This window comes from Trachypithecus francoisi, unplaced genomic scaffold (assembly GCF_009764315.1).
Source record: "Trachypithecus francoisi isolate TF-2019V2 unplaced genomic scaffold, Tfra_2.0 Lachesis_group15, whole genome shotgun sequence".
Classification (NCBI taxonomy): Eukaryota; Metazoa; Chordata; class Mammalia; order Primates; family Cercopithecidae; genus Trachypithecus; species Trachypithecus francoisi.
Genome location: NW_022681460.1, coordinates 56,879,353 through 56,900,701, shown reverse-complemented (window position 1 = coordinate 56,900,701; position 21,349 = coordinate 56,879,353). Strand labels below are relative to the sequence as shown.

Sequence of the window (21,349 nt, the reverse complement as noted above, 5' to 3'; positions counted from 1 at the left end):
CAGTAGTATTGGTTTTATATGTTTATCTTTATTATTAAAAAAGAAACTGTAATTCCCGTTAGAAAGGTTTTGTAACTGAATTTTAAAATTGGTTTGGGGTGTTCTCACATAATGAATTCTGGTTTTCTCTCCCTTTTTAAAAAGTCTGTACATCACCTCAGGCATGAGTTGTGAGTATTTTATGTCAACCATAGTAGTCTAGTATATTGTGATGTACTTGGATTTGTTAGGAAAATCTCTGCAAATGGCTGGTCTGTGATCTTAACAGTGCTGGCATGTGGCCATTTTAGCATTCTGCTTTGTAACTTAAATATCATGAAGGGGTACCGTAGGTAAATTAAGTTTGTACAACTTCAGATAACTTAATATAAATCTCAGAACAATTAGCTTGTTGTCGAAATGTATGCCAGCAGCATCAGAGTTGTAGGCCTAGAGCCTAATTAATGCAAGAGTATAGAGTTGTTCTTTCCAGACAGTCCTCAATAACGAGCAGCATGATGATACTGGAGTGGGAAATGTTTGTCAGCCTTTCCAGCCACTTCCATCTAAGTCTTTAAGTGGATTCAGCACCTCTTAAAAAAATCAAAGGAAAGCCCTGGACTTACAATCAGAACACTGAGGCACTAGCTTATAAAATATTCTGTTGTATAAAAGAAGAGAGAGAAAGTGCCTGTGTGCACACACTGCCCTGTACCTAGGCACATAACTTTCAAAACCTGCTAATGCCTGATTTCCATTATGTGCTACTCTTCAAATGGCACTGGCTTCTGAATATTACAGAGATGGTGTGCTGTTTGCTTTTCTCTCTTGTTGTAGCATAAAACTGTTCATTTTAGCTTAGTGACATTTTTCAAGAATAGCAGCCTTTTTGCTTCCAAGGGACTTGAAGGAAGTTAAATTTAGATGCTTTCCTCTCTTCTTGTTTTGTGGAGGTATTTCCTGTTCAGTAGCAAATCAGTTATAGAATATATTAGCATTGTTATATTTTAAACTAATGACTAATCATTTCAGCTTTATTCATACTGTTGTATTTTGTATTTCACAGGGAGCAATAGAAAAAGTGAAAGAAAGTGACAAACTCGTTGCAACAAGTAAAATCACCCCACAAGACAAACAGAACATGGTGAAAAGAGTCAGCACCATGTCTTACGCGTTGCAAGGTAAGATGCAAGGGTCCTTATGAGGTGCTGGTGGAGGTTTTTTTTTTCCCCAGCAAAGTTTCCCTTGCTAGAGAGAAATCCAGATGTGAGCATCTGATAAGTAATTGAGACGCTTGTAAGCCCCTTGTTTGCAGGATCCCAGTACTGATGAAAATCTGTAATATTTATTTAATTTTTCACCTGTCCACCTTATCTAGCTGTGAATGATAGCTTGATTAAAACTGCACATTTTATTATTTCTGAGAGACATTGAAGATTCCTTTTGCAATCTGTGATATCATAATGCTCTATTAAATGCCAGAGCTCAGCTTTTAGCAGTCTGTAACCTGCATGCCTTGGGATCATGGAATGTGAAGGGGTTTGGGTATGTCATTTTAGGCACAGTTTTTTTGTGTTTAAAAAAAAAAGACATGAATTTGTATAGGTTTGAGTGTTTTTGAGCAGATGAGAGCAGCAGGTGGATTTTTCCTCTTGGCGGATGGGTAGATGGCATTTGCATGGGCAGAGAATGGAGAGCATGTTCTGTTAGGAACAAAAGCCACAAAATCATGGTACTAGATTGTGTAATGGGCATGAAAGAGTAAAACATACTTAGAGGTTACTGGGAAATAAATTTTGATTGTGAAAGAACTTGAAAACTCTAGACTTGATGTGGGCATTAAGAAGCCATTAAAAGGGAGTAAAAAAAAAAATCAAGGGAGAAGGATTTGCTGGTTATGGAGAGGAGATTGGAAAATGCGGACACTGTCCAAGAGCCCAACCAGAAGACCATCACTGTTGTAGTCTGAGCTTTGAGGACCTAAAGATGTGGTACTGGGGAGAAGAGAAGGAAACAAATTTGCAGGCTTTTCCAAGGAACAGCTTTCAAGACTGGGGCATTCATGGGAGAAAGAGATGGACGAGGGAGTGTCCAAAGCCAAGGCCACTACAGCAAAAATGAGGAAACCTGATTGAAGTTTTGGGTTTTGAAGGGTTTGAAATGGGAAATTTGGTTTTGAACTTGTGTTTGAGGGTATCCAAATTGATAAACACAAAGCTTTGTACAACTTCAAATAACTGAATGTAAAATGTAGAACAGTGTGTGTCATGGGAATCTGTGCAGCCGCTGGCTTTCTCAGCCTGGAGGGTTTGGGAGAAGGCGGAGTAGGAGGCATCCAACGGAGACAGTGAGGCCTTCTGATGATAAAGACTCCTCCAAAGTTGGGGGTAGGGGCAGAGGGGCACAGAGAGATAAGGAATCCAGGTATTCAGTAAAGATGAAGAAAGTTCTCCCTCAGCATCCAGTCCTTCTGCCCTCCGAGAGTCTGGGTTCTGACAGCGTGGCTGGTGCTCATGGACAGCAAAGCTCCCGGTACTGAGGAAGGGCCTCCCACTGTCCCACACGCTGCCCGGCCTTTCACCAGAAACCTGCTGAAGCAATTGCTGTGCAGGAGGGAGTGGGGCAGGGCCCCCAGGTGCCTTGCTAGGTCCAATGCAGACGCACTGGAAGCTGTGAACTGCAGTCATCTGTAGCAAGTATGACCAAGTAGTTTCTCTTGGATCAGTTCTGTTAGAGTAATAGTCTACATTTGGGTGATTTATCTGTATTGGATTTTATAGTTTTGAATATGCAAGTCAGTGTAAGTCATTCGTGTACTGGAAAGTAATGTTTGTTATTAACTGTTTTGTTTTGTTTGAGACAGTCTCGCTCTGTCGCCCAGGCTGGAGTGCAGTAGTGCAATCTCGGCTCACTGCAACCTCCATCTCCCGAGTTCAAGCAGTTCTCCTGCCTTGGCCTCCTGAGTAGCTGGGATTACAGGCACCTGTCTCCACGCCCGTCTGATTTTTCTATTTTTAGTAGAGTTGGGGTTTTGCCATGCTGACCAGGCTGGTCTTGAACTCCTGACCTGAGGTGATCTACCCACCTCGCCTCCCACAGTACTGGGATTGCAGATGTGAGCCACTGCGCCCGGCTCAACTTGTTTTTCTAATCTCTTAGTAAAGTGGTTTGCCAAGAACTGACACTGTACTGCAGCCAACCAGATTAGGTCCAGTTGATGATTAATTGTAACTGAGCAGAGAAACCAGATGTTGACATTTGAAAACTTGGAGGGAAAACTGATTGATGTTTTGGTTTTGGTTGTAGCTGAGATGAATCACTTTCACAGTAATCGGATCTATGATTACAACAGTGTCATCCGCCTGTACCTGGAGCAGCAAGTGCAGTTTTACGAAACGGTGAGTGGGCGTCCACGTGCCTTTCACATGTGCTTGAGGAGAGGGTTCCTGGTAAACCACTTTGACCATGTCAAGTTAATCTGTTTGTTTTCTTTAATCCTAAGTAAGAAACCAAAGGAGCCTAAATTTTGGACAGGATTTTTTTAATCTCCTAATTCTATCTGCCCTTTGCTTTTTGGGTAACACTGGGTTAAAAAAAGGTTTTCTTCTGAAGCAGGGTCTTGGATGCTAGTTGCAAGGCCCCAAGACGTTCCTTATTGTGTGGCTCCTTCCCGCATGTCACAGCCTCTCTGTGCCTCTGTGCACCAGGAACGGTTCTGAATGAGATGAGGTCACCCAGCCGTCCCTGGGGCTCTGTTGGCAGCTGGAACAGGAGCCTGGCACCACGCAGGAAACCAAAGGCAGCCTTTGCTTTTCATGAATGAGGTTTTCACAGTGTGCCATGGAAATCGCAGACAAAGAAAACACAAAAAAGTGAGACCTGGAACGGTTCTATTCACAAAACAATAACGAAAACTTAAATTTTTATTACCTTTGCCTAGTAATTTTGTTGTTTACCAGAAAACAAAGATCTAGTAGCATGTCCACCTCAGGCACCTGCAGGTAAGTTCTATAATGTAGAATCCAGCTTCCGCTGGAGGCCTTGCTGCCTACCCAGCTCTCCTCTGGCCATGGGATCTAAGTCATGTTCATGGGGAGTGGTTTGCAAGCCCTCTGCTCACAGCCATACTGGTGGCATCTGCAAACTGTACACTGCTGAAAACACCTGTCTCCAGCAGCCAGTTCTTAAAGGAGAACTGTGCTTGATATGTGCCTAATGCATATTTGTGAATTGTGTCTTGTACAGTTGGTTTGGGAGACTAACTTATGGGAGGAACTCACCTAAACCCATAACCCTTACAGGACATGGGCCCTGTGCTCTTTAAATGCACACTTTTCCCGTCAGTTGGTGCCATTGTGGATTTGCCTTTCATTGTATGTTAGAATATAACAGATTACATTTGTCTGTGTGAGAAAATAATGCAAGGGAAACTCTCCGAATTTTGATAATGTTGATTTATTGATTTTCAAGTCCAAGTATGATATAGTTATTTATACATTGTAATTCAGAATAGAAAACCGTGTATTTCATCACTGTCTTTGCATAAACCTAAGTAGCTGATACAACATTGTCAGGTTTTCAATCTAAGTTTTATGGCACAGCAACCCTTAAGTTATTAAAATTTGCGTGTGTGTTCGTGGAGCAGACATACATTGAGTGTTTCTTATATACCAAGCCCTCACTCTGGATGTTTAGCATCCAGGAATGGATAAGACAGCTGCGCCTTAAGGAGCAGGAGGCCCTGGCGTGTAGACGACTCCAGTGCCTCCTTAGCTTCACAGGCAGGCTCGTGCTGTCCACACACCCAGCAGTGACAGAGCAGGGTGTGGCCAGGGCGACACAACCTTCAGGGGATTCTGGAAGCTCATACTCCTCCAGGAAAGGAGGGGGCTCTAGGCAAGCATGAAGGCCTGAGCCCCCAGCTCATCTGAGGAAAGGGCAGAGGCAGGGAGCACGTGCAGACGCCCCCTGGCGGGAAGGGACCACCAGGGCCAGCTTGGGCCTCAGTGCTGCCAGTGCCATTCAGGGTTAAGGTCTCTCCAGCAGCAACGCGGGGCAGGGCTGGTGCCAAAAAGACCAGTTAAAGAATTGGAATTTCTGTAATGTTTAACTTGTTGGAGTTGTGAATAAAGAATACTGTGAGGTCGTAATGGGAGTGATATCTCAACGTTATTTTGTTTTGCTTTCTTGTCAGATTGCAGAAAAGCTGAGGCAGGCCCTCAGCCGTTTTCCGGTGATGTAGGACAGAACGGGCCTTGAAGAGAATGCTGAGCGCTTTCTCCTGACTTGGGGCAATGCAATTCAAAACTTTTTTCCCCCTATTATTCAGAAAAAAAAAGAAAACCAAAAAGAAACAGTTGCAAAAAACTGCGTTTATTTTATTAGCCACCCTAAACGCATCAGTTATTTAGGGATGGTCTTTTGTTCATTTCCGCATCCATTATTTAAACCAGTGGAAATCATCTCTATTTTTGGAAAGTACTTAAAAGTTACCAGAATTTTCAATGGAGAATGAGGGGTTTCTCCCCACTGATATTTTACACAGAGTCATAATTTATATGTCTTATAAATTATATATCTTATATAATTTATAAGTCTCCCACAATCTTCCAGTTCTTACCTGGTGTCAGATAATTAATTACTAATTACTTTCTTAAAAATACGAACTATGCCAGAACAAAAAATATCTATGTTTGTATATTTTTATAACTCTTTTCAGTCCTCTGGGGTTCCTATCATTGAGGGAAGTCTTTATGCCTTTCACTGCCACAGTTACGGCTCAAGTGCTTACACTTCAGGATGGAGGATGCCGGGGGCCCCCGGGGCTGCCAGCACCATCGTGGTGTGTGGCAGGTGGGCCATCCCATGTCCCTCCAGGGGGACCCCACAGCCTGGCAGATGAGCAGATACCCCTGGCCACCCATGTCCTCAGCGTCATTTCTGATGTGTTGCTCTTATGTGAGGACCAGTGCTTTCTCTCTTTGCACTTTCTTCCTAATCATGGTTAAGGCAGGTTTTATGCCATAAAGAATACATTAGAAGAATTGAGGGACTTTTTAGAGAGTTTTGTGGCTTTGGTCTAACGGGTGAGTGGCTGTGCTCAGGAGGGCCTAGGGGGAAGAGGGCACCATACCCAGCACCCCGGAGCCTCTCGTCCCTTCTTATTCTTTGGCTGCTCTTCCAACGTGATGAGAAGGGCTGTTGCAGGGATGGCACACTGCTTGATTTGGATGGCGGGTTCATGGCCAGTTGGTGTAATCAGCAAAGAGAAAAAGCACAGTTTAGCACCCCTGCCCTCCCCATTAGATGGAAAAGTGTAGGGACTGAGAAGGGTTGCAGCCTGAACAGCGTACAGAATCCTGAGGACTTTGAGATTGGAAAGAAATAACAGACCAGTGCCCTTCCTGACTACATCCGAAACTTCACACAGGATGTTTCTGAGCACCAGCACTTCAGTTAATGGCATAAAGCAAAACAGGACCTTGGCACACCTACAGCTCTAACTCAACACTGGCAGCCACCGTCTCACTTCTGCGGAGGAGCGCTTCCATCTCCCACAGGTGCCTTACTGCGTTCCCTCCCACTGCTTTCATTTTTCTGACCTAATAATTATGGGAAATGGAAAGTCTGGGCCAGCGTAAATAAAATGACACCAAAAATAAGTAGATGAGGAAATCAAATGAATATGAGAACATCTTGTTCTTGAATATCACGGGTTTTTGTTAATGTTTCATAAGTAATTTTCCCCACTTGATTTTTCTTCTATAAAATCCCATAAAACAATGTTTATGCTATAGCCATTTAATATATGTACAAATTGTAAAGAATATGTATAAATGTTTTACACAAATGTAAGAGCATGTAGAAGCCAACATACAAATAAATTGTTTAAAAAAACTGTACAGTAAATTCTCAAAGCACTTTTTCAAAACACTTTTTGGCCTTTGTGTGTGATTTTTATTGTTGTTATTAAGTGCTTTTTATTCCAGCTGCTGAAAATGGTCCAGGTAATGAATTCTTCCCCAAATCCTACTTCTTTCTGACATGAATTCATCATTTCAGCTCCATAGGTCAGTGTTGCAGTCCGGGAAGCATATCATAAACACCTGGGAGTTGCAAGAAGCAGACACTCACCCTGTGTCCGCCTCCCAGATATTCGGATTTGACTGGTGTGAGGCAGCGGCCAGGAAAGTGAAAAAGGGATGGGGGAATGGAGATGGCACGGGCTCCTCAGAGCATGGTCACCGACTGTGAGCCAGGAACAGCAGAGGGAATGTGAAAGAAAATAAGAGAATCCATGGGATTTGATACCTGGAAGATTCTCCTTCACGTGGCAATATAGTGTATATATCCTCAGGGGTCACACGCACCATGTGGTTCTTAGATACATTGATGTTTTGATTTTTCATTATTTGTATCAACCTGTAGACATCACAGAAGAGCTATAGTCGTACAATCACATAACTTTTACAAATATAGTGGAAAAAATGTCAGGATTTGGAGAGGAGAGATGAAGGCATGGTGGAAGAAAAGGTCCGTCTCCTTGTCAAGCAGGTGACATCAGTTACCTCCCACCCGGAGCAGCAGTCCCAGGATGTCAACACTGCATGGTTTGTAGGTGTTGGGGTCACCAAGAAAGATGACTCAGAGGCACTGGCTGGAACAACGTAGCTTTATTCATTTTCTTATTAGTGACTTTATTCACTTTCTTATTTCTTTTTGTGGCTTTATTCATTTTCTTACTCTGTCATTCTAAAAATGTTTTCTTACAGAAGTACCTACTGGATCTGGGATTTGACATTGCCCTACTTACAGGCAAATTAAGTTAGTCTCTTGCTGTTTCATGGATACTGGCAGGGGACGTGAGACTCCTGGGTCTACTCACATAGAGAAGAGACAGCATGATCTACTTCTGTCATGGGCTTCAGTCCCAGGGAGATGGTCTATGGGCACCCCCACCCCCCACCCCGGTGGGCAGGGTTGACAGGCTGTGCACAGCAGCCTCTCCCGGCACCACTGGTCTACATCTTCACTGAGAGAATCCGTAGATTCCTGCCTAACAACTGGGAATCCAGAATCTTACAGTCTCTTTGTTTATGAGACCATCTCACTCTGTGGCCCAGGCTGGAGTGCAGTGGCATGATGTCAGCTCACTGCAACTTCGGCCTCCTGGTTTAAGTGATTCTCCTGCCTCAGCCTCCCGAGTAGCTGGGATTACAGGTGCACACCACCATGCACAACTAATTTTTTTTTGTATCTTTAGTCGAGACGGGGTTTCACCAGGTTGGCCAGGCTGGTCTCAAACTCCTGACCTCAGGTGATCTGCCTACCTCGGCTTCCGAAACTGCTGGAATTACAGGCATGAGCCACGGCACCCGACCTCACAGTCTATAAAGTAGTCAAAGCAAAAAAAGAGTGATGGCTGAGTGGAACTGAACAGTGATGGGTGAGAATGGCCCTGCTTTTCCTGTGTGTGTCACTCAATTTTCCCAGCCTGTTCGATTTTAAATCCCCTTCTGCGAGCAAGTAGGAAGAATGAGTTCCCCTTTTGGGAGAGTGTTTTCTGTGGGTCTCTTGCATTCCAGCTGGCTTTTTTGCTGGCTGTGTCAGGAACACAGAGCCCTGCCTGCTCTTCACCCAGGCCGCCCCTCCACACTGCATTTGTAGCAAGCTACTTGAGGGACAGAGTCATGTCTTGGAAGGAGTATAGGCTTGCCTACTGCTTGCTGTAAAACAGTGGGTTGTCCAGCTCCAGGTCCTCTTCTGACAACCCACTGTTTGGGCAGGCACCCTCTGGCCACTCAAGGTTCCACCAAGGGACTGGCAGGGCAAGGAGAACTAGAGTTTGTGTTGCTTGCTGTGCCATGGCTCATCAAGTCCTTTGCCCCTGACCCAGGAACCTGTCTCATGTCCCCTGCCAGTATCCATGGAACAGTAACAGACCAACTTAGTTGCTTGTAAGTAGGGCAACATCAAATCCCAGACCCAGCAGGTACTTTTGTAAGAAAACATTTTTTAATGACAGAATAAATGAGTAAAGCCACCAAAAAGATATACACTGGCCTAGACTGTTGGAAGATGAGGAATGGTCTTTCACACCCCGTTAGCATACAATAGAAAAGAACCAGAACAAGTTGAGATTTCATCAAAGCAGAAATGAGAATGTTTTGAATGCCATTGGCAATTCAAAGGACAAAAGCAAGGTTGTCTGAAGATCGTGAAGCCCCGTGGGGAGAGGTCGGCTTCGTTTCTGACTTGACAATAAGCTCAGAGGTCTTTTGGTGGGATCCATATCTTAGGAAAAAATCACCAAGTCCAGTGAATCAGTCTGTAGGATTTGCAGAACTCTGAAGACAGAATGAGAGTGAGGTTGTGTGAGCTTGACTCCAGAAACCGTGTGAGCTGTGAAAGAACCACTGTTTTGAAGCACTATTCTTTAAAGGTTGGGGAACTTCCCACCTGACTCGACTCAGAGGAGGAGGTACCTAGTGCTGGATGAGGGAGGCCAAGAGGTGGGCTTAGGGGAAGTCATTAATTCTGGAGAGAAGCCACTGACTGTACTGAAAACATGCTAGCTTGCCAGCAAGCTGGAGTTAAGGACTGCTCCACTGGTACGAGGTGGTGGTGGGCGTGGGTGGTTGCCACCACTAAATGTCCAAGGCTGCAGCAAACAGGTAGCTCCACCAGTTGTCCTTAAAACAGTAGTTCTCCACCTTAAGTCCTTGTGCTCTCCAGGACTCACTTGGCCATTTCTGGAGACAGTTACTGAAGGGTGTTACTGTCATCTAGTGGATCCTCCAGTGCACAGCACAGCCTCCATGATAAAGAACTATTTGCCCAAAACGTCAGTAATGCTAAGGTTGAGAAGCCCTGCTTTAAAGCAGACAACTGCTGTTTGCCTAGTGTTCAATAGGTATTTTCAGGTACATTCAGAAGGAGCTCAATAAATGCCTGTGGATAAGGATAAAAAGCCATTATCAATAAAGTCTAAGAGACCATGGTAGTGCAGATACAGAGTGATGGGGAAATCTGTAAAAATGCAGAACTAGGGCTAGGAGGTAGGACATGGGCTCTTAAGGATTCAGCTTCTCCATTTGTTCTTTGGGGGTGTAATCAGGAGTGATCTTTATTATAAAATCATGTTTTTCTGAATTTTTTTTTTTACAATGAGGTTGTATTGTAATCCAAAAAAAGTTTAAGCTGTTAGATTTGGTTTCCCAAATCACATGTTGACTAAACGTTCATTAGTACCAGCTACGAACCAGGCACTGATTTGCCTTTCCACGTACAAATCTCATTTTATGCTTATACTGACCCTGGGGTGTGGGAATCGTCAAAAGTTTGGAGACTTTCCTTCCAGTGAAGAAACACTTGGCAATGTAAAGATATTTGAATTGTCAGGAACCAAAGGTCCTAACTCTGATGCCAACATCTGTCCCCTCGAACGAGTCAGCGAGCTCTTGTCTACCCATCTCCAGAGTGCAGGGATGAAAACAGATGCATCCAAAAGCCCTTCCCACCTGTGGGACCTTCCCTGCATCACTTAGAGAAGAGCAGGGACATGGTCCCAGGCCAGGGACTCCTGGCTTCAGCCAGGAACAGCACCTCTGAAACAGACTCCCAAGGCCTGCCTCCCAAGTGTCCCCCTAGGTGACCCTGACAGAGTCACCTACAAAGGTGGCAGATGCTCTTTTTCCCTTGTTTCAGTATCTTATGGAGGCATGGATTTCTATTATTCCATGTATTACAGTTATTTACAGACATAATTTTTAGATCCTCATATGTCCCAAATTTGGCCATTGGGAATCTCTCTTACGTAAATTGATTGATTATTGTGGTCTCGTGTAATTTTGTATTCTTTATCTGTGCTTTCTTTGTGTTTTTTCATGCTATGGCAGTCTTCATAATGACCCTACACATAAGTCTTTGTACCAGTTTCCGATAGTTGGACATTTAGATGTAAAATTTTTCTTTAGCTTTTATTTCTAACTACATCAGTGAGCACTAATGCACCATCATCATGGGGTAATTAAGACAAAGTGTTTTTATTTTATTGTAAAATATACATAGCATGAAATTTACCATTTTAGCTATTTTTAAGTGCACAGTTCTGTGGCATTAAGTACTTTTACATTGTTGTGTAACCATCACCATCCAGAACTTTTTCATCTTCCCAAATTGAAACCCTATGCCCATTAAACAGTAATTCCCCATTTCTCCTCCTCCACCCTGGCACCCACCCTTCTACTCTCTGTCTCTATGACTCTGACTGCTCTAGGGACCTCATAGGTGGAATTAGATGATATCTGTTCTCTATGACTGACCTAGTTCACTTAGCATGATATCTACAAGGCCTATCATAATGATTTCTCCATGTATTTTCTCATAAGAATTTTTATAGGTTTGATTCTGAAAAGACAAAAGTATTTTTAAAGTACAGTTGTAAAACAGAGGGAGACCTACTCAAACTACTCCAAAAAATAGGGGAGGTAATACTTCCAAATTCATTCTACTAGGCCAGTATTGCCCTGATACCAAAACCAGACAAAGACACATCAAAAAAAGAAAACTACAAGCCAATGTCTCTGATGAATGTTGATGCAAAAATCCTGAACAAAATACTAGCAAAACGAATGCAACAATACATTAAAAAGATCATTCATCATGACCAAATGAGATTTATCTCTGGGATGCAAGGATGGTTCAACATTTGTAATGTATTACAACAAATCAATGTGATACATTATATAAACAGAATGAAGGATAAAATCCTATCATTTCAATTGATGCTGAAAAGGCATTTGACAAAACTCAACATCCCTTCATGATTTAAAAAAAAGGGATAGAAGGAACATGCCTCAGCATAGTAAAAGCCATATGCAACACACCCCCAGATAGTGTCATTACTAAATGGGAAAAAACCTGAAAACCTTTCCTCTAAGATCTGGAACATAACAAGAATGCTCACTTTCACCACTTAACACAGTACTGGAAGTCCTAGCTATAATAAAGAAAAAAGCATCCCAATTGGAATGGAAGAAGTCAAATTATCCTTGTTTGCAGATGATATGATCTTATACTTGAAAAAAAACTAGAGTACACACACACACACACAAACACACAAAACAGTATTAGAACTGATAAATTCAGTAAAGTTACAAGATACAAAATCAACATACAAAAATCAGTAGCAGTTCTATATGACAACAGTGAGCAATCTGAAAAAGAAACTTAAAAAGTGATCTCATTTACAATAGCCACACATAAAATTAAATACCTAGGAATTAACCAAAGAAGTGTTAAGATCTCTATAATGAAAACTATAAAACACTGATGAAATAAATTGAAAAGGACATCAAAAATGGAAAATGGAAAAATATTCCATGTTCATGGATTAGAAGAAAAAATACTGTTAAAATGTCCATACTACCCAAAACAATCTACAGATTCAATGCAATCCCTATCCAAATGCCAACAACATTCTTAAAAAAAAAAAAAGAAATCCTAAAATTTATATGGAATAACAAAAGACCCAGAATAGCTGAAGCTATCCTCAACAAAAAGAACAAGACTGGAGCAATCACATTACCTGACTTCAAATTATACTACAAAGCTATAGTAACCAAAACAGCATGGTACTGGCATAAAAACAGATACATAGACCAATGGAACAGAATAGAGAACCCAGAAACAAATCCACACACTTGTGAATTCATTTTCACAAAAGGTGCTGAGAACATATGCTGGGGAAGACTGTATCTTCAATAAATGGTGCTGGGAAAACTGGATATCAATATGCAGAAGAATGAAACTAGACTCCTGTCTCTTGCCATATACAAAAATTAAAATGGATTTAAGACTTAAATCTGAGACCTCAAACTATGAAACTACTACAAGAAAACATTGAGGAAAGTCTCCAGGACATTGGTCTGGGCAAAAATTTCATGGGCAGTACCCCAAAAGCACAGGTAACCAAAGCAAACATGGAAAAATGGGATCAAATCAAGGTAAAAAACTTCTGCAGAGCAAAGGAAACAACAATCAACCAAGTGAAGAGAAAACCCACAGAATGGAAGAAAATATTTGCAAACTACCCATCTGACATGGGATTGATGATCAGAATATATAAGGATCTCAAACAACTTGATAGGAAAAAAACTTATAATCTGATCAAAAAATGAGCAAAATATTTGAATAGGCATTTCTCAAAAGAACACATACAAATGGCAAACAGGCATATGAAAAGGTGCTCAACATCACTGATCAGAGAAATGCAAATCAATCATCTCACCCCAGTTTAAATGGCTTTTATCTAAAAGACAGGCAGTAACAAATGCTGGTGAGGATTTTGAGAAAAAGGAACCCTCATACACTGTTGATGGGAATGTAAATTATTGCAACCACTATAGACAATAGTTTGGAGCTTCCTCAAAAAGCTACCATATTATCCAGCAATCCCACTGCTGGGTATATACCCAAAAGAAACGAAATCAGTATATCAAAGAGATATCTGCACTCCCATGTTAGTTGCAGCACTGTTCACGATAGCCAAGATTTGGAAGCAACCCGAGTGTCCATCAACAAATGAATGGATAAAGAAAATGTGCACAATGGAGTACTATTCAGCCATAAAAATAATGAGATCCTGTCATTTGCAACAACATGGATGGAGCTGGAGATTATTATGGTAAGTGAAATAAGTCAGGCACAGAAAGACAAACATCTCATGTTGTCACTCATTTGTAGGAACTAAAAGTTAAACTCATGGACATAGAGACTGGAAGGATGGTTACCAGAGGCTGGGAAGGGTAGTGGGGGCGCTGAAGGCAGGGAGGTGGGGATGGTTAATGGGTACAAAAAAAAATAGAATGAATAAGACATACTATTTGATCACACAACAGCGTGACAATAGTCAATAATAATTGTACATTTAAAAACAAGTAGAAGTGTAACTGGATTGTTTGTAACACATACGATAAATGCTGGAGGGGATGGCTGTCCCATTCTCCATGGTGTGATTATTTCACATTGCATGTCTGCATCAAAACATCTCGTGTACCCCACAGATGTATACACCTACTATGCACCCACAAAAATTAGAAAAAATAATAGAACTAGGTTGGAGGGGAATCTGAGGACTGAGCTAGTTTCAGTGGGCACTGACTGAACCCTGAGAAGGCCAGCTGTGTCCCAGGGCCCTGCTCAAATGCCACTTGCCTTCCCAAGTTATGGTCTGAATGTGGGTGTCCCCACAAAACTTACATGTTGGGACCTAATGCCCAATGTGATGGTATTAAGAAGTGGAGCCTTTTGGAGTTTGGAGGGAGTGTCCTAGTCCCTTCCACCCCTTCTGCCATGGAGAACATGGCAACAAGGCGTCATTTGGAGGCAAAGAGGTCTGGCCAGACGCTGAATCTGTGGGCACCTTGATTTTGCACATCCCAGCCTCCACTGCAGTAGCATGGTGAGCTACTATCCAGTCTAAGGTATTTTGTTACAGCAGCTGTGACCAACTGTGACGTCAAGTTTACCTGACCCCACTCCCCACGGCATTGAGCAGTTCCCACAATGTTCCCTGGCCTTTGCACACACCTACCCTTATTCCATTTCTCATTGGAATGGAATAAAGTCATTGCTTGCTTATGACTTTATCAACCTAACTTCAAATGTGGCTTCTTAAATGTAAAAAGTAAATTGTGTAATTATGCACCCATTAAAAATTATGTTTATAAAAGTAGTTCTAAAGCAGCAAGGGAAAGCTAATGCCCAGAGCAGAATACACAGCTACAGGTCCAGTTTGTATTTTTGTATAGCCAGTAAGGTTCCTGCTATGAAAAACAGTGCAGGTAAAGAAAAAGATGGAAAGAAACTACTTTGAAAATATTACATTATCTGCTTATATACCTCCTTCTGTCCTTGGCTCGATTCTCTCCTTCCTCTGTACTCGCTTTCTCTTCCTAGGTAATTACAGAGACAGCCTTGATTTCAGAACACCCTTTCCTTGATTCATTTTCTGTTTGTTTGTTTGTTTGTTTGTTTGTTTTGAGACAGAGTCTCACTCTGTCACCCAAGCTGGAGTGCAGCGGCGCAATCTCGGCTCACTGCAACCTCCACCTCACAGGTTCAAGGGAGTCTCCTACCTCAGCCTCCCGACTAGCTGGGATTACAGGCATCCGCCATCATGCCTGGCGAATTTTTGTATTTTTAGTAGAGACAGGCTTCCACCATGTTGGCCAAGCTGGTCTTGAACTCCTGACCTCAGGTGATCTGCCCGCTTCCACCTCCCAAAATGCTGAGATTACAGGCATGAGCCACCGCACCCGGCCTCCTTGACTCTTAAACATGGGTCTCCATAGCAGCCTTTCTTGGTAGCTGCACATCCGTGCATGTCCGTGCATGTCCTTGTCCACTCACCATCCCCACCTGGAGGTCCCGTGGCCACCCTGAAACCCACTGTGTCCTGCGTGTGCTCACTCTCTGAGGCATTCCCCTCCTGTTCTGGAGCCCAGGGAGAGGCACCACCCTCCAGTCAGCAGCCAGAAACCCGGGCATTTTCTCCTGCCCTACTTCCCATCTATCTCCAAGCCTGTGGGTCTACCATGGAAACATTTCTGTAATTCACCCATTTTGCTCTATCTCTGCCCCTCCTTGCGAGTTGACACCACTGTCATCTCTGGCCTGAATCATTGTGATACCCCTTTAATTATCTCTGCATCCAAACTAGTCCTCTATAAATAACCCATTCCTGCCTCTCTAGCCAGCCAGAGGAGCTGTGACAAATGCAAACCAAGTGTCCCTCTGGTGACTCTCAGGAGCAAAGCTGGGTTTGGTTTCTTCTAGTGGGGGTGGGGAGTGTTTTGTTTGTTTGATTTTGGTGTTTTTTTAGGGAAAGGGTTTTGCTCTGTCACCCAGGCTGGAGTGCAGTAGCAATCACAGCTCACTGCAGCCCTGACCTCCCTCAACTGATTCTCCCACCTCAGCCTCCCCAAGAAGGTGGGGCTACAGGCACCCGCCACCATGCCTGGCTTATTTTTCCAATTTTTTTGTAGACATGGGGTCTCACCATGTTGGCCAGGCTGGTCTTGAACTCCTGGCCTCAAGTAGTCCTCCTGCCTCGACCTCCCAAAGTGCTGGGATTACAGGTGTGAGCCACCATGCCCGGCCCAAAGCCAGGATTAACGTGGAGCACAGGCAGGTGGCATCTCTCCTGACACCCTGGACATCCTTCCATTCTCTGAACCCAGCCTGCTGTGTCCCACCTGGTGGTGTGTCCCTTCAGCTAACTGTGGTCCTTCTCAGGCTAAGACATGGCATCTCCTTGAGGCCCAGACCAATCAGTGCAGTCATCACTGGCCCTTATTAGATGGAGTGGATTGAATTTAACCTGACATTGTTTCCCTCTTTGTCTAAGGAAGGGCCTGGTGAGTGGGATCACCTCAGCAGAGCTTATTTCCTGCATATGATTCTAGGAGCACCTTCTACTACTACCCTCCCTTTACCCGTGCACTCAGTCATTATTTCTGACGGCTAAAAAAGAAAATAGAAAACCACTACTCATATCTGACTCTCCAAAATATACTGGTAGCTGCTCAGAGGACAGAATTCATTTTTAAAATAATATAAATTAGGCAAATAGAGCGTGAGAAGCCGATGATCACGCAGCTCCCTCCAGAAAAGGAAGTGGAGCAGGCAGGCGCCCAGCTGCAAGCCCTCGGAAGGCTCAGCCTCCAGCGCCAGGACCTGACTTTATTAATAACAAGGTGCGGTCCTCATTCTTTGGGTCTGCCACATGCCTCACGGTAATTTTCCAGGCAAAGTATATCACATGATACTGGCTTTACTGTCCAAGCAATAACTGCTGAGCGCGTAGCTGGGGCGGTCACAGGAATTCACACGCCAAAGAGCTGGAAGAACATTTTAAAAACCTGGAAAGAACCAGTTTCCTTTTCTGCAGCCTAACAAATACCTCCTTGGGGGAAGTAGGAAGCTTTCAGAACTCCCTCACTATCCAAAGGCTTATCATTGCGTGAAGGATCAGAGTTTGTCAAGTCGAAGAGAATCAGAACTATTTACTCAGGCTTGGAATTGATCAGGTGCTCGGGTGCCTCGGAGCAGGGACGCGGCGTCTCCTGGACTTTAACCTCCCCGTTTATGGAAGCAGTGACAATGATGATAGGAGAGCTGGCGCCCTCACTCGGCTTGTCACCTGCTGTGGGCATCAGTGAGCGCTTGCTGCCGCCTCTGAGATAAGGAGGGCTCTGTAGGAACTCACCCTGGGCCACCTCCACTCGGAAGCCCTCCTTTCTTTCCTGCTAGACAAGAAGCGCCTGGAGCAGCCGAGGGAACACACCTGGTGGCAACGCCTGGTTCCCACTTTTGAACCTCAGGATTGAGAGAGGGATGAACTCGGGAAGTCTGAGGACACACTCTGTCCTGCCCTTAACTGTGACTGTCCGAGCCACCTAGGGGGACACGTGGGAGGCAGTCCCAGGGAGGCTGTACTAGAGAGGTGCTGACCCCAGCAGAAGCCAGGAGTCCCTGCCTGGGCCCAAGCTCCTGCCGTTCTCTAAGTGATGCCAAGAGGGCCCCACCGCTGGGAGGGGCTTTCTGGCACAGCTGTTCTCACCTCTGCACTCTGAAGAAGAGTAGATACCTAGATATAGTAAGTAAAGGAAAAGAACTAAGCATTTCTCTGGCCTTTTTAGGAGGACCATCAATTTATCTTGGACAACAAAGGAAAGTTCCTCATGTACCAATTTTCTGCTCATAGATGTACAAAAATGATAGAATTTTTTAAAGACAGCCAGGCCTGGTGACTCACACCTGCATTCCCAGCTCTCTGGGAGGCCGAGGTGGGCAGATCACCTGAGGTCAGGAGTTCAAGACCAGCCTGGCCAACATGGCAAAACCCTATCTCTACTAAAAATACAAAAATTAGCCGGATGTGGTGGCACGCACCTGCAATCCCAGCTACTTGGGAGGCTGAGGCAGGGAGAATTGGCTGAACCCAGGAGGTGGAGGTTGCAGTGAACCAAGATTGTGCCACCGCACTCCAGTCTGGGGAACAGAGCGAGACTCTGTCTCAAAAAAGAAAAATAACTTTTAAAAGACCATTTGCAACCACCAGTGGAATCTGTTTCTGCAAGAGTCATTAATTGATGCCTAAACAATTAGGGAAAAGGTTCATCATTTCAAGGTGCCATCGTATGAGCCCACAGATTACTTGCGAATTCCAAAGGCAAAAAATGTGATTTTACATTGCAGAGTTCCTGCCCTGCCACACACATGTGGAGGATAGTAGTGCAATTGTACAACAGTGCCGTTTTACTGCCCTAATTCTTTTTTTTTTTTTCTGAGACCGAGTCTCCCTCTGTCACCCAGGCTGGAACATAATGGCTCGATCTTGGCTCACTGCAACCTCCGCCTTCCGGGTTCAAGCAATTCTCCTGCCTCAGCCTCCCAAGCAGCTGGGATTACAGGGGCACACCACCATGCCTGGCTAATTTTTGTATTTTTAGTAGAGACAGGGTTTCATCATGTTGGCCGGACTGGTCTCAAACTTCTCACCTCAGGCGATCCGCCCGCTTCAGCCTCCCAAAGTGCTAAGACTCAGGTGTGAGCCACCACACCCGGTCTGTACCACTCTAATTTAGTGATTCAACTGAACCTCCTGACACAGGTTGCCTCCTCGTGCCCCCTCTCAAGCATGCGTGCACTTATCTATGTGCCATCAAAATGGAGTATGTGAGCACCCAGAGACCAAATGCATTCTTCCCTGCCCCTGTTTTGGAAAAGCAGCCCTACATACGACAGCCTCCTGACAACTGGTCAGTTTTCCAACAGGATGGTGACTCCCCTCCTTGCCTTCTGCTTTCTTGAATCAAGGGGCCTGAAGAGGCCAAGCAAGGTGGCTGATGCCTGTAATCCCAGTGCTTTGGGAAGCCGAAACAGGAGTATCACTTGAGGCCAGGAGCTTGAGACCAGCCTGGGCAACACAGCAAGATTCTGACTCCACAAAAAAAATTTAAAACTTCACCAGGCATGGTGGCACATGCCTGCAGTCCCAGCTACTCGGGAGGCTGAGGCAGGGGAATGGCTCAAACTTAGGGGTTCAAGGCTGCAGTGAGCTATGATTATACCACTACACTCCAGGCTGGGTAGCAGAGTGAGACCCTGTCTCTAAAACATTAAAAAAATTAATAAAAAAGAGCTGAAGAGACCAAGCAGCAGCCATGGCTTAAAGCTTTGAGGGGCTCTTGTGCCTCTGGATGGAAGCATTTCACTGTTACAGTCATTTCCATTATAGAGAGTAAAGTCTTCACTGTTTCCTTCCTGTATACAATGTATTTATATTTGTTTGTTCCTGAACTGGAGTCATAAAGCACCCAATTATTGTTAGACGGTTTATATTTAATGTGATTATCAACATGGCTGGGTTTAAATCCATTATCTTGCCATTGGTCTTTTATTTGTTCAATCTGTTCTTCATTCTTTTTTTTCCCCTCTTTTGAATTGAGTACTTTTTATGATTTTATTTTACCTCCAATAAGACCTCCCTTTTCCCTCTTTGCTATATGTGTTTAACTTATCAGAGTCTATTTCTAAATAATATTGTGCCACCTCATACACAGCATATGAACCTTACAATATGTTACTTCCATTTTCCCCTTTTGTACCTCATTGTTGTCATATATTTTATTCTACATATATTGTAAACTCAAAAAGACACTGTTAATATTTTTGCTTTAAACAGTTAATTATCTTTTAAAGAGTATTTTCAATTACAAAAAATATTTTACATTTACTGATGCATTTATCATTTTGAATCCTTGTGTACATCCAAATTTCCCTCTAGTGCCATTTTCCTTCTACCTGAGGAGTGTCCTGTAACATTTTTTGGAGTGTAGGTTCCCTAGTTAATTAATTCTCTCAGCTTTTGTTTGTCCGAAAAGCTGATTTTGAAAGAAATTTTATGCAGGATAGAATTCTGGATTGATTGCTTTCTTTTTCTTTTCAGTACTTTTTTTGAGACAGGGTCTGGCTCCGGCATCCAGGCTGGAGTGTAGTGGTGCAATCATGGCTCATTGCAGCCTCGAGCTCCCAGGCTCAAGTAATTCTGTCACCTCAGCCTCCCAAGTAGCTGGGACCACAGGCCTATGCCACCACACCTGGCTAATTATTTTTATTATTATTTTTAGCAGACAAGAGGTCTTGCTATGTTGCCTAGGCTGGTCTCAAACTCCTGATCCTCCTGCCTTGGCCTTCCAAATTGCTGGGATTACAGATGTGAGCCTCTGTACCTGGCCTCCTTTCAGTACTTTAAGGATGTCACTCTATTGTCTCCTGGCTTGCATAGTTTCTGATGAATGACAAATCTGCCATCACTCTTACCTTGCTCTTTTGTACACAATGAGTTTTTTCCCCTGACCTGCTTTTTTTTTTTTTTTTTTTTTTTTGAGATGGAGTCTCGCTCTGTTGCCCAGGCTGGAGTGCAGTAGTGTGATCTCTGCTCACTGCAAGCTCCACCTCCCAGGTTCATGCCATTCTCCTGCCTCAGCCTCCCAAGTAACTGGGACTATAGGCACCCGCCACCACACCTGGCTAATTTTTTGTATTCTTAGTAGAGACGGGGTTTCACCATGTTATCCAGGATGGTCTACGATCTCCTGACCTCGTGATCCATCTGCCTCGGCCTCCCAAAGTGCTGGGATTACAGGCGCAAGCCACTACATCCAGCCTTCCCTGACCTGCTTTTAAGATTTTCTCTTTGTCACTGGTTTCCGGCAGTTTGATTAGCATGTGCCTTAATATAGTTTTCTCCGTGCTCCTTCTGCTTTGGTTTGATTAAAGTTCTTGGATCTATGGCTATAAAGTTTTCATTAAATGTGAAAAAATGTTGGCTCTATTTCTTCAAATATTCTGTCTCCCTCCTTTATTTCTGACGCTGCAGAGATATACATGTTACACCACTTGATCTTGTCCACAGATCACTGGATTCTCTGTTAATTTGTTTTGTCAGTGTGTTTCATTTTTGGACAGTTGCTATTGCTATGTCCTTGAGCTCACTGATGTTTTCTTCTGCAGCATCTCTCTGCTGTTAATCCCACATCATGTATTTTTTTATTCCAGATACTATGTTTTATCTCTAGTAAATTCCATTTGAATCTTTCTTATTAATTTCTCTCCTCATTTATGTTTCTAATTTTCCCTACCTTCATGAATATATGGAATATATTTGTAATAGTTGCTTTAAAGTCTTTATCTGTTAATACCATCATGTACTTTATTTCTGGGTCTTTTCTGTTGATTGATATTTCTCTTGGTGATGTTCATATTTTCCTGTTTCTTTGCATGCCTGGTAGTTTTTGAT

The 21,349-nt window shown here is 43.5% G+C and overlaps 1 protein-coding gene across 4 annotated transcripts in view; it reads left to right on the top strand.

The window, feature by feature from the left end:
• SNX9 (sorting nexin 9) overlaps positions 1–6,912 on the top strand; it is a 127,285-nt gene extending 120,373 nt beyond the window's left edge. For 2 of the 4 annotated variants that reach the window (XM_033234951.1, XM_033234948.1), the window contains 3 exons: positions 1,046–1,160; positions 3,286–3,377; positions 5,174–6,912. In XM_033234951.1, the coding sequence (XP_033090842.1) occupies positions 1,046–1,160; positions 3,286–3,377; positions 5,174–5,221 (255 nt within the window). In that variant the 3' untranslated portion in view covers positions 5,222–6,912. The remainder of the gene's footprint in view (positions 1–1,045; positions 1,161–3,285; positions 3,378–5,173) is intronic. The other 2 variants (XM_033234949.1, XM_033234950.1) reach the window with 2 other exon arrangements.
• Positions 6,913–21,349: the final 14,437 nt, after the last annotated feature.